The sequence below is a fragment of the Kwoniella dejecticola genome, chromosome 6, assembly GCF_000512565.2.
Source record: "Kwoniella dejecticola CBS 10117 chromosome 6, complete sequence".
NCBI classification, from domain to species: domain Eukaryota; kingdom Fungi; phylum Basidiomycota; class Tremellomycetes; order Tremellales; family Cryptococcaceae; genus Kwoniella; species Kwoniella dejecticola.
In genome coordinates, this window is record NC_089306.1 from 2,020,342 (window position 1) to 2,032,815 (window position 12,474).

General features: G+C 47.8%; 4 protein-coding genes and 1 non-coding gene across 5 annotated transcripts; 3 read left to right on the top strand and 2 right to left on the bottom strand.

Annotated features, from left to right (window-relative positions):
• Positions 1–1,581: 1,581 nt before the first annotated feature.
• I303_105616 (uncharacterized protein) lies at positions 1,582–4,013 on the top strand (the record flags this gene model as incomplete). Its single annotated transcript, XM_018408235.1, has 3 exons — positions 1,582–1,827; positions 1,925–2,092; positions 2,145–4,013. The coding sequence occupies 3 exons, from the start codon at positions 1,582–1,584 to the stop codon at positions 4,011–4,013; spliced, it is 2,283 nt and encodes a 760-aa protein (XP_018261926.1).
• A 1,252-nt stretch (positions 4,014–5,265) lies between these two features.
• Positions 5,266–6,276, bottom strand: I303_105617 (uncharacterized protein; the record flags this gene model as incomplete). Its single annotated transcript, XM_018408234.2, has 6 exons — positions 5,266–5,321; positions 5,664–5,739; positions 5,870–5,893; positions 6,000–6,062; positions 6,118–6,150; positions 6,250–6,276. The coding sequence occupies 6 exons, from the start codon at positions 6,274–6,276 to the stop codon at positions 5,266–5,268; spliced, it is 279 nt and encodes a 92-aa protein (XP_018261925.2).
• A 396-nt stretch (positions 6,277–6,672) lies between these two features.
• I303_105618 (homoserine kinase) lies at positions 6,673–8,083 on the top strand (the record flags this gene model as incomplete). Its single annotated transcript, XM_018408233.1, has 3 exons — positions 6,673–7,407; positions 7,622–7,741; positions 7,853–8,083. The coding sequence occupies 3 exons, from the start codon at positions 6,673–6,675 to the stop codon at positions 8,081–8,083; spliced, it is 1,086 nt and encodes a 361-aa protein (XP_018261924.1).
• A 1,360-nt stretch (positions 8,084–9,443) lies between these two features.
• On the bottom strand, positions 9,444–9,534 carry I303_105619. The gene has a single exon. It is a non-coding gene; the product is annotated as a tRNA-Gly (tRNA).
• A 501-nt stretch (positions 9,535–10,035) lies between these two features.
• I303_105620 (uncharacterized protein) lies at positions 10,036–12,361 on the top strand (the record flags this gene model as incomplete). Its single annotated transcript, XM_018408231.1, has 5 exons — positions 10,036–10,577; positions 10,785–10,968; positions 11,194–11,446; positions 11,804–11,939; positions 12,172–12,361. The coding sequence occupies 5 exons, from the start codon at positions 10,036–10,038 to the stop codon at positions 12,359–12,361; spliced, it is 1,305 nt and encodes a 434-aa protein (XP_018261922.1).
• Between the last annotated feature and the right edge of the window lie 113 nt (positions 12,362–12,474).

Below are 12,474 nucleotides of genomic sequence, written 5' to 3' on the forward strand. Positions count from 1 at the left end.
TGACGATGCATATTATTATGGAGAACAACTCGCAGAGTACGGCGCAGGTACAGCGGGACACCGTCAACTGGGATTGTCATAATAAAGTGGAGATCATATCGCGGATATACCCAGATCTCGCTTGCCTCAACTTGTTTTTGTCGTGTCTTATTGTTGAGTCCGATTACCATACCGGGAAATTCGGGATCACACTCTCATATCCCTACACAATCAGGTCCTCTCAAATTTCGTTTCTTTCACGTCATCATACCCAGACTAGGAAGTATCAAGGTATCAAGTTTCATCTCGACAAAAATTTTCAAGACGCTTAAAATCCCCTTTTTGGCTCCCTCTCTCTCTGGGGCCCTGGCGGCAGTGTCGATATCTCTCGATTTATTCTGATTTGGTAATCCCCATACTTTCTCCTTTTTTCGGTTTGAGTTGAACAATCTCTCTACTTGAATTTACATCACATTTATCTATTTATCGCTATCTGTGTACATCATCAACCTGCCAGTCGACTAGAAGTATAGTATAAGTGATAGACGACTGAAGAAGGCTCAATCGCATTCACGGAAATCACCAATCAACAGCCCCCGTCATACCTTGGCCTTTGCCGCGGTGCCGCACTCAGTCCCAGATTATCCGATCGCATTCAATCATTCAGTCACATCGCGTGCTTTGTCGACGTGGTTTTGTTTTTCCCCCTTGACTTCAACTTGGCGCGCATCAAATTTGCATGATTCCTCGACCCAATTCTCAATTGTACTGTCTGTCTCACAAGTTCACATAGGAGTAGAGCAAGTGACATAGACACAAGCATTGCAAACTGCTTTGTCTGTGCATAGGTGAGTCATGAATCATTGTACTTTGATGAGTGTGTTTAAATAAGCCATTTCGGGTCATTTGAATTTGAATTTGGATTATAAACGTGCAGAGTTGAACCCTGAAATTAAGTTTATTCCTAATTCATACTATATTATTTCATCGCCGCAAACAATCGCCCATACTGAATTCGCCTCTTTCATCTTTTTACTTTTTACCTCTTTTTCCTTATCTTCCTCCTTTTAACACTAACCCCACATCTCCATCTGCTTATCCATAACATCCCACATTACACTACTACGACCACCCTCTCTGACACCACCATTGCGTCCACCCAGATCAGTGCGAACCTACAGGTGAGTATACATACGCAAAACATCAGATTATATGACCATTGTCACCCGATTATTGTGTTAGCGTATCCACCTCATCCTCCCCGCAGTGCCCCTCATCAATCCACCTCAATCCATCCTTTGATACATTTCATCTCGCCTTGTCCCCTTTCAGCTTCACATTAAGGCTAATGACAACGTGGATGCATGCCTGAGATGGATCAATGCTGATGCAAACCATTTTCAAATAGATATCTCAACGCACACAACCTCGCTTGGATAATTACGCGTTCATCGATCTCATCCCCTTCTCGACCATCGATTCTTCTGTCTCTCCAATCTGGACATCAAGCTCATCCCTACTTAGCTTTGACATAGAAAGATAAGTCAAAGATCCTATCGACCCGCTTGAACAACCATCCTGGCAATATTCCAATTCAGAACGATGCCAGACGGTACCCCTCCAACAATGGCGTCAGCCGAACAAACCAATCCCCCCGCCCCCGTCAACTCATCAAATCCCTTAGGCCTTCCCACACCTGTACCCGATCCGATCACAGGTAGATTAGATCCCAATGATCCCACCGTGAAGGCTCTGACGGAGGCGGCTTTGAACATGGACAAGAGCAAGATTCCTAGACCATACAAGTGTCCTTTATGTGATAGAGCATTCTACAGGTTGGAGCATCAGGTAAGCAACATATTCCTTTCTCGCTCATCGTTCGCGTTCTGCCGCGCCTTGCGAGTCCAGTCTGAACAATTCTTACCGTCGTGTTACATCCTTGTAGACCCGACACATCCGTACGCATACAGGAGAAAAGCCTCACGCATGCACGCATCCAGGATGCGATAAGCGTTTCTCCCGGTCAGACGAACTCACTCGACACGCCCGTATTCACTTGCCGCCCGCTCATGAGAACGGCTCGCATAAGGGCAAAACCAAGTTCGAGGATGATGTGAGTGCTCAATGATTCAACTTTGCAAGTCAATTGGCTGACCAACCTTCAGGGGGATCATGACGACCATCGACACCACTTACCTCATCTCGGACCGTCGTACAACATGGATCTGGAGCGACATGGCTACCCATACAACCTTCATTCTCTACAAATGGGCGCAACATCTGGTGGCATCAGTGATATATCCGCTCTCGCTGCAGCTGCATCCGACCAACTGATCGAATTAGAGAGACACGAAGCGTTCCGAAGGGCAGAATGGGAATTGCGACATCGACAAATTGCCGGCGCTCGAAAGTCAAATGGCAACTCACCTGTCGGGACCCCTGGTTCAGCACCAGCAGCTCCTTATGGTTTCTCAAATGAACGAGAACGATTATCGCTGAACGGCGTTCCTGCTCCAGGTGGCGGGACTTTGGTATACCCCGTTTCAGCCGCTCAACCCGCCAGTGGCAATCAACCTGCCGTTCCCGCTGGTACTCTTGCCGATCCAACATACCTCGTACCACCCACTTGTTGCCATGAGGAGTGCCATAAAAGCTATAGGAAGCGACTCAAGGTCGCGAAGCAGACCCAAGCCTGTCCAAATTGCCTCACAATGACTCACAACGGCAACAATTTAGGAGCTGGGGGAGCTGGAGGTGCAGGCCACGGATCTGGCGGTAACAGTGGTGGTGACAGTCATCACTCTAGCAGCTCGAATACTCCTAAAGATCGATCTACCCACAATTCATCGGAAGATCTGACTAAATTCGCGGGCGCACCTGGTGGATCGAATTACCAATTGCACTCTGCTACATTAACTCAAGAACTCGCTGCGCTGCAGTTTCAACATCTTCAAGCATTGCAACGACAACGTCAAAGCGCTTCTCAGTCAGCTGCTCATCTCTCGCACGTCAAATCGCACGCCATGCCCATTCCCGCTCAAGGCCATCTCAGGCCTTACACCCTCGACCTCAATTCGCATAGAGGATTAGGGTCGGCCCATGTGTCAGCCGCGCCGTCTCCCGCTTCGAGTGACGATTCGGACGACGAACCGATGAACGAGATCATGCCTCAAGCTCATTTGGAATTCACTCCTGCCACTTCGCCCGTCTTGTCCAGCATGAGGCAGATGTCGCTTTGGCAAGGTAAAGCCATGACAGCTCCTGCATCACGAGCCACGTCTCCGGTACTTCACTCTAGAGGTCCCTCTCGACCTGGTTCTCCGGTCGAAGGTCATTCAGCCAATTCTGGAAGACACGGCCACACCTCTCATTCGGCTAGGGACGCCAAGAACAGATCTCACCCTTATACAGGCGTGCACAGCGTCCACCACTCGACCCCCAATTCACCCCATTTCCCTCCAACAATGAGCAACGTCAAATTGGGTCATTCCCACCATCGAATGTCTCCTCCTAAACTGCACAGAACGCTAAGTAGCGATGGGTCTGGGTCAGCTCACCGACATTCCCACTCGCACGGACATGCTGGCCAGAGACAATCTGTTCAAGAGATACTCAACGCTCCTTCGATCTTACCTCCAACCGATCGAATGCTACCTCCTCCTTCGTCATCTTCCTACGGAGGATCTTCAGTTCCCAGTGTAAGCTACAGTATATCTTCGAACCCTACTTCCGCTCAACATTCTCCAGCTACTTCTCGAGCTTCTTCACCTGTCCATTCGACCCACGCAGCCGCGCAACCTCACATCATTCACGGAGTCAGAGCCGCATTCGGTATGACACCTATCTCAGCCTCGAACTCGCCTAATACGAAAGAGCCCAAGATCGCTCAGGCTCAAGCTCAAAGCTATTCGCCTCCGCATAAGCTGGCTCCAATGGGTATGGGGATGGGAGGGTATGAAGGTAGATTACCCTCTTTGAGCAGGGGCAACTCTCCGACCCATTTCGGTATGGAAGTGGACGGTACGCACGCTTAGAGAGAAGATAGGAGATGGACGGACATTTAGCAGTTTTTAGTCAATATACAGAATTCTCCAAGCTGCGGAATTCGATACTTCAGTTTTCCTTTCCAACCTGGTTTCCCTTTACAGGAATTGATATATCACAGTCAAGTCAGCGAAGCATATGAACACACTGTTTCTCTTTCTTTTTTTCTTTTGGTTTCTTCTCACATAAATAGATGGGCTTTCGGTTTTATGTACATTAATCATAAATATGAATTAAAGTATGTCAGCATCACTAGAGATCCAGACGACTCTTCGCAGAGCTTCAAGTTGTAAGTGGTGGTGTTATAGTGCTCGTTGAGTAGTCAGAGGCAAACGCGGTATTGACGAGTCCTAGTCGCCTTCGAACAAAATACCTCACTCACATTCATATTGTATTGGGGAAACAGCAAAGGCTCTCGAAGAGGTAGGGATCTCGACCGTCACCATAGGTCTTCGCTAGTCCGGTTGATCACCAGGGGAGCGTGAATACATATCCAACGCCCATGGCCCATCAGCCCAGCCGCCCAACAGCCTAGCATTTCCATCTCCATCTTCTCGCATCTCGCATCTCGCATCTCGCATGTCGTTACATTCCTTCTCATCCAATTCCAATCGTAAGTGAGCATCAAGCAGTGAGCAAAAAGCAGTGAGCAGAAAGAAGCGAGACGCAAGACGGGATCGACCGGGACTGAACAGGACAGAACAGGAGGAGACAGGGAGTTGGTTAATCAGTCCAACGATCAATTAAGTAGTCAGTCAGTCAGTTAGACAATTGAACATGTACCCAGTCAGTCGGGTAGTCAATTAGTCGTTAACCAATCAGTCTTTGAGACGTTGTCGTTGATTCTGTCATTTCGGTGCCCACCAACGTCAAAGGTCAACGCCATCAACGGATTTTCTTGATTCATACCCGAATCCTTGATATTTCCGCATGCAATTCAATTTGGCTCGCCTTTGGGTTTGGGCTTGGAATTGAGTTTGAATATACATTCATACATATGCTATGCACATGGTTAATTGTTCGCCATCGCATAAGGGGCTTTTGTTGTATTTGGTTTATGTAAATTCTATCATGGCTTAATCCTGTGCGATGACTTGATTTAGTCCGGATTTGCTTTTGGGGTTGAACTTGATCTGGATTTCGGTCTTGGTCTTGGTATTGGTTTCGATCGTCTGGGATAGTCTCCGGAAGAGGATGAACAGAAATAGAGAAGGAGAAGAAGGTGAAGAGTCGGAAAAAGATTTAGCCTTGTGTAGGTTGGATGAGGGTTATGTTGTCTCCTTTCAAGAGGATTCGACCTGTTTGTACACGGCCCAAGTTATAAATCAGCCCTTGCAATCCCCGAGTGGAAATCCTCGAGTGGAGTTGGAATCGAGATCGTGACGGCTTGACACAACCATTTAAGGGGATGAAGGACATAACGCCATACTGAGTATGACGAAAGAGGGAGAAGAGCACTCGTAATAACAGATAGATGTCGAGACGATTCGGCGGACATCAAGAGAAAGCGGAAGATATGTAGGGAGGGGGAGAGGGAGCAAATGGAAGGATTCACATAGCAAGAATGTGGGTATGTATATTGGAACAATGCCATGTCCCTCAGAACCCTCAGAACGATGGAGCAATGAAACTTGACCCACCTAACTCTTTCCGTGGTTTTGGATCTTGGCCAGCCTTGATACCGCAATCGTACACTTCTTCAGCATCGTCAAGGACCTATTATTCGACGCAACATGAGCCAACCAGCGATGAGAATATCAGCTCAACTTTGAGAGTCATCGGGGGTTACGAATAACCCTATGCGGCAGCTGGGATCCATGGATCTCAAGGAGACGACATGACATACGAGATTCATGAATTCGTCGAAACCCTACAGGGATTGCAAGATCGAATCAGCATACATCTAGCTATCACACAAACAATGATTTTCTCATAGGATAGCGAGTATCTGGAGAGGGTGGCATCGACAGACTCACAATGATATATGCTTCAATTCGGAAACTGTTGTTATCGAATAACCAAATCGTCGTTCGGATGTGCTGAATCATTATCATCGTGTAAGCTACAGGTCTTTTGTCTGTCACGGTGGCTTACCTTTTGGAGATGCGAGAATATGATGTTGATGGGCTAGTGACACAATTTTGATCAGCATCAGCGTCGTCTTCTCGAGTACTACAGAGATGGCTTCCGTGGAAGGGATAAGGGAGAAGGTAGTCCCGTACTCACCTGAACCATCACTTTTCGTCCGGACATCTTGCTCTGATTTGCTGTTCTCCCTGTCTGATATGCCCGCTAGGCTATGTAGTGGTTCGAGGAGATTGGTGCAAGGAATGTATGTTGAGCAAGGATGATGTTATATTGATGTCTCTTGCTTCACGTTGAGCATCCAAGAAGGAGAAGGAGAAGGAGAAGGATGCAGTTGATGTTGAATTCGGATTATCGGATAAAATGAAACAAATACCATACTCCGTATATTCTACGGTGAAGACAGCTCCCACGTGGTCGTTCACTACTCGTTGATTCATACCCGGCGCTACCACCCTTCTGTTCGTCTTGCTCTCCGAAAAAAGTTGGATTATAAGGAGAGTATCATCGTCCTCATCCTGGCATCCCCTTTCTCCTAAGTTTACCACGCATCGCCCGCCCATGATGTCCTCCTCAAGGGTCTACAAAATCAATGTTCCCTGCTCCTCGGCCAACATTGGTCCAGGCTTCGACGTGTGCGGTATCGCCTTATCCAAATCACTCTCTTTGAAAGTCACCATCCCTCAACCTGGATCGGCAGCATCTTCCGACGAGAACATTTTACCTCAAATCATCTACTCCGGGCTCGATAGCGACAACGTCCCTTTGTCGCCCTACAAAAATCTTCTTACCCGAGTCGCATTATACGTCCTCCGTTCTCACGGGATAACCAACTTCCCCTCTGGCGTAATCATCGAAGCGCATAACGAAATCCCCTTCGGGAGGGGGCTCGGTTCTTCCGGAGCAGCCGTAATTGCGGGTGTATTACTGGGTGATTTGCTTGGAGGGTTAAATCTGGATAAAGGGAGATTATTGGATTTCGCATTGATGGTCGAACGTCATCCGGATAATGTATCCGCAGCCTTGATGGGCGGATTCATAGGCAGTTACTTGAGGGAATTGTCACCTGAAGATATGTCAGCAGCGGCTATACCGCTGGCAGAGGTTTTACCGGAGTACCCGCCCGATGCGGGACCGGACTGGGGGAAGAATCCGCCGTTACCACCGAAGGGTATCGGGCATTATGTGAGGTTCGGATGGGCAAAGGAGATCAAGGCCATAGCGGTCAGTCCGAGGTTTGAGTTGGCAACGGCCAAGGCGAGGGGGGTGTTACCGGATACGTACTCGAAGAAGGATTTGGTGAGTGACATGAGAGATTATCTTCGGCTTCAATTACATCATATCACGTCCCGTACCGTTCAACAACATTCTCCCTTGAACTGTTCAACCTATATCTGGAGAGATATTGGATGAACTGATCGGTTTGAGGAGACTTCATCGATCATCATCATGCAATGCTCACGAACTCCGTCGTCGGAAAGTCACTCGCTGATTGTCATGTACCATCGCACAGATATTCAACCTTCAACGACTCGCCGTCCTGACTACTGCCCTCGCTCGATCCCCTCCGGATGCAAATCTTATCTACGACGCAATGGCAGACAAAGTACATCAACCATATCGAATGACACTTGTAAGTCTCACCTCATACACCTCTGTCATCCTTGCTTTCTGTTCTCCCCCGCGAACGGCAGATGGTATATGGCAGATGGGATATCGCTGACTTTGTTTCGTGACATGTTAGATCCCGGGGTTACCTAAAATCCTTACTGAGTTGACACCGACCTCTCATCCGGGATTACTGGGTATCTGCCTGTCGGGAGCAGGTCCAACTATCTTGGCTCTGGCAACGCACAACTTCGACTCGATAGCGCAGGACATACAGCAGATTTTCAAGGCGGAAGGCGTTGAGGTGGATTGGAGTGTGCTGGACGTCGATGAGAGGGGGAGCACGGTTGAGGAGATCACCCCGTAGATGCAAAACGCTGTGGTCTCATATGCGACGTCGATATGGGTGGACGAAATGATAGAAGCATTCAGAAGTCGAGATCATAGAAAAGAGAATCACTCTCACTAAATGCATATTAATCAGCATTGTCATACAGTATAATCTTTGAAAGAGTCCGTCCCAGCATTGGTGAGAACTTCAGGAAGCTCAGCTGAACACAGCGCATTGACCTGTGAGGATGGAGTCAAAGGAAGGGTACTCAAAGCGTTGTTGACGTCCACAAGGTGCACTGACGGTGGTCCTTCTGCATTTAACTCTGACACTCTCTTTCACAATTTTATATCGACTATGATACTGTATGGGTGCTCGCACCGACAAGTTGATTTATCTGCAATGGACAATCCCAAGACAGATATCATTCTTTCCATGGCTCATACGTGAGTTGCCCAAGTCTTCACTCTCATCTCTCACCTTGTCATCCTGAACATCAGACACGCTGCACGTCGTCATCCTTCCCATGTAGGTTCGTCTGATTGACCGGTGCTTATGTTTGTGATTGAAATGACAGCCCTACAGAAGCTTACATGCAACAAATTGTCCAACGAAGCAAGACACACAAATTCCGAAAGAGACTCTACCCATCATCAGTGAAGAGAATATGGTTCTACGAGACCTCTCCGAAATCATCCATCACCTACATCTGCGAGATTCAGCCCGCCCATATTCGATCTCCGAGATGGGGTATTACCTGAAGATGGAATCGGTAATAAGGAATATAACGAGAATCATAGTCACAAAGATTGGGTGGGGTATGGTTATGCGTACAAGGTGGAAAGCTGTTATAAGTTGAAAAAGGTGATTACGCTGGAGGAGATGAAGAGTAGATATGGGATAAATGGTGCGCCTAGAGGGATGGGTTATGTGACGAAGGAGATGATGAGGGATGTTAAGTGGGATGAGCAGGAATGTGTTTGGACGGATAAGGAGCACGGACAGGACTAAAAGCTTGAATTGGAAACAAGGAATAAGTGGTGATACCTCATAGTAAATTACATGCGGCACGTCAACCAATATCAAGCACATTGATGATACACGGCTGGACGGAGCACACACGAGTGTCGTGGTAACGACAATCTACATGATGAGGGCGAGGCATAGTAACACATCGCCGTGAAACCGATATATCGGTGCAGAAGGGTGAAGCGTCCAGGAGACTTTGTTTAGCCAAGGTCTGAGTAGTCGCACATACCACACCAGAACCGACGAGCTTTGACCTGATCATGGTTCGAGTATGTTCAAGTATGTTACAAAAAGATCTGAAGAGTGAAATATCCATAGGAAACTTTTAAAGCGAGGGTTAACAGAAAAAAACGCAAAAAGAATTGATTTGTACGCAAACAGGGAGTCGAACCCTGGGCAGCTGCTAGAAGCTTTTAACACCTTGGAAGGCGGCTATGTTACCGTTACACCATTTGCGTTGTGCTGTGATGTTCGGGGCTTTCCAGTAACATATATAAAGTATACACACAAGACACCTGCGTTGCTTTGCCTTCGCTTTGCGTTTCTCATGCGTTTCGGTGAGCGTTCGTCACCACCGAGTCTATCTGGGGACCGGTCAGGCGTATCATGCTCACGCGTACCTGGTGAATAGACCATAATCTTATCGCTGCTCGCTTCTGTGCATGCGTGATTTTATTCATTTGTGATTATGATATATTGCTTCACTACCTTTGGGCCGCGCGAAACACTTTGTCCGACTTTGATTTTAGATCTACTTGTGAACCGAATAATCATACAGTCAACCGATTGACACTGAGACATGTGATGACGCGATCAACGCTTCACCATATATAAACTCTCTCATTCTCATTCCCGCCCCATTCTCCTCTTCATTCTTACTCACTCCCGACTGATTATAATCAAGTATAGTGCTGTTTGTTACAGGTCGAGTTGAGAGCAACCAAATTCTCTACGACGCCATGTCGTCTTATCAACCACACGAGTCATCCCCACTCATTCATACCCCTATAATGCCCCAATCCGCATCACATTCCCCCTCTCCCTCCGGCACTCCCAATCCCAATATCAACGTACCCGCTCCAGCACCCACTCCTGGCGAAGTCCAAAGCAAAGTCCAAGTATACGATGTATCAATATTCGATCCGCAAAACTCGACTCCGGTAATCTTCAAGGATGACTCTCCACTCACTATGCTCTGGAAGGATTTCTGGATCTTGGTCAAGAATGCAGACACAATACTCTGGATTTTATCTCCTGCTCCTAGACCAGGTAGAGACGTCACTAACAAGGGTATCATCCTTCAAGGTATACTCATATTCGGCTCGCTCATTCTCACGACATTCTGCTTTTTCTCCTTCTTCGTCGGATTCCCATTCCCCTGGATGTGCGTCCTCTCAATCGTTATTTGGTGTGGAGCTTTCAACCTCTGGGCCGGTCGAGAACGGATCACCTATCAGAACGTACCTGGAAGCGACAAGGATGATAAGGAAGTTTGGCTATTGTCAGTAGCCCCCTTTTCACCCTTAATGCGTACTCGTGTTTTTGAGCTGACGTCAGCTTTTGCACCCTTTTCGCCATAACTCGCTCATGTCCTTTCCCATCATCACTGTACTCCTCTTCTCTTCGCCGGGATGATCTTCCCCTCCCGCCTCGAGCCCCCTCCTACTTCTCACTCAATCCCCACCTCGGTTGACGTCACTTCACTCAGCGTCAACGGTATTGGCACGTCGAAATCTGGTCTCAAGCTCATCCTGGATACTTTTTACCGTCTATTCGGTCGAAGAGTGATGGGCGTACATAACAGGACCTTTGGGATATGGTTCGATCTTATCGAATGCATGTTGCAGAGGGATTTACTTTGGCAAACGACGGATACTAGGGAAGGGTATAATGTGAGTCAAGGTGGATTGTTTTTGAGACGAGAGTACGAGGTCAAGATCGAAGCGGAGTGAGCGGAACTGTGGAGCGTGTCAGAAACTGGAGTGAAGGAGCGAAGAGATAAATCAGAGAGAGGGCAAGAACAGAGAGAAAGAGGTAGGAGTGGGGCGAAAGAGTAAATGGGAGGGCCGGAAGTGTGGGATCTGGATAATTCTACTGACGCTATTCCTCTATTACAGATAATCTCACAACACATCGCTGACGGAACCAAAGAGAAGATCGTTCTACTCGCCCATTCTCAAGGTGGAATCATCATGTCAGCTTGGGCGGACCAACTTCTTGCCGACTTCTCCCATGCTCAACTGGAGAAAGTAGAGATATACACCTTCGCATCCGCAGCTAATCACTTCTCTATCCCGGAGTCTGGTCATGGTCCTGCCTTTGGTCATGTTGAACATTTCGTCAATGAGTGGGATTACGTTTCGGCCATAGGTGAGAGAGTTTCACACGCTTTGCTCGTCTACACCCTTCCGCATCCCCCTCGGCCATCAAGATCCCCCAAAAAGAGTCAATACTGTCCTCCCTTCAGATTCGCCTATGAATCTGCATACTCCTTCACCCCCTCATCGTCTTTAACTTCCTTGGACGCATTTCCGCCACCTCCCTACCTTGTGACTCGCATGCTTTCAATGAATATGGTCCCAGATCACCGTGTCTTCCAATGCAGCAACTCTTATCGTTTTTCCCGCCTTGCCTCGCCCTGGACGGTGAACCCGCCTCATTTAACACCTTACACCGAAGTTTGACCTTTTTTCTGCATGCTGACTGAATCAACCTACTTCTCTCTAGGCCTCCTCACATTCGCCCCTCCCCCTCCCGCAGACTTGCCTGTAAATTCGGATACGGTACCTCATCTCAGTGGTAGGTTTGCTGGACGTATTTTCAAAAGACTCAGGACTACCGGTCATCTGCTCAATACTCATTAGTAAGCAAGCCTTCCTACTCCTGTCTGCTTAATCTGCGATCCATTACCGGACCAAATCCTCCTAATTCTCGCTGCTCTCATCTTCCTCTGCTCCCTCTGTTGGTCACTCATCCTTGCCCTATTCTTATGTCTCGTACCGTTGTACTGGACATGCGTGACCCTGTCTGCTCTCGCCTGACTCGACCTGTCAATACCTCCTTGGTTGCACATTGCGCTAATCTTTTTGCTGCAGCCTCTCCGCCAACAATTCCATTCTCGACGATCCGGCGGTCCGAAGACACAGCAAGCTGGCTTCTTACCTTTTATCTCCAAACGAAAGGACAGCTCAGGAGGAGAGAAATCGAGCGGAGAAAGAATTGAGAGATCAAGCTCAAGCTCGACAAGATCAACCGATTGCTGGACCTTCCTCTAGACGGGTCTAAGGAGTTTTACCAATATCGCCCTTTTCTCGATCAAGACCAAGTGTTCGATAAGTATGATAACGATCAGTCCAAATGAAATGACAGTTATAATAGTTAGGATTCGAATTCTCTTA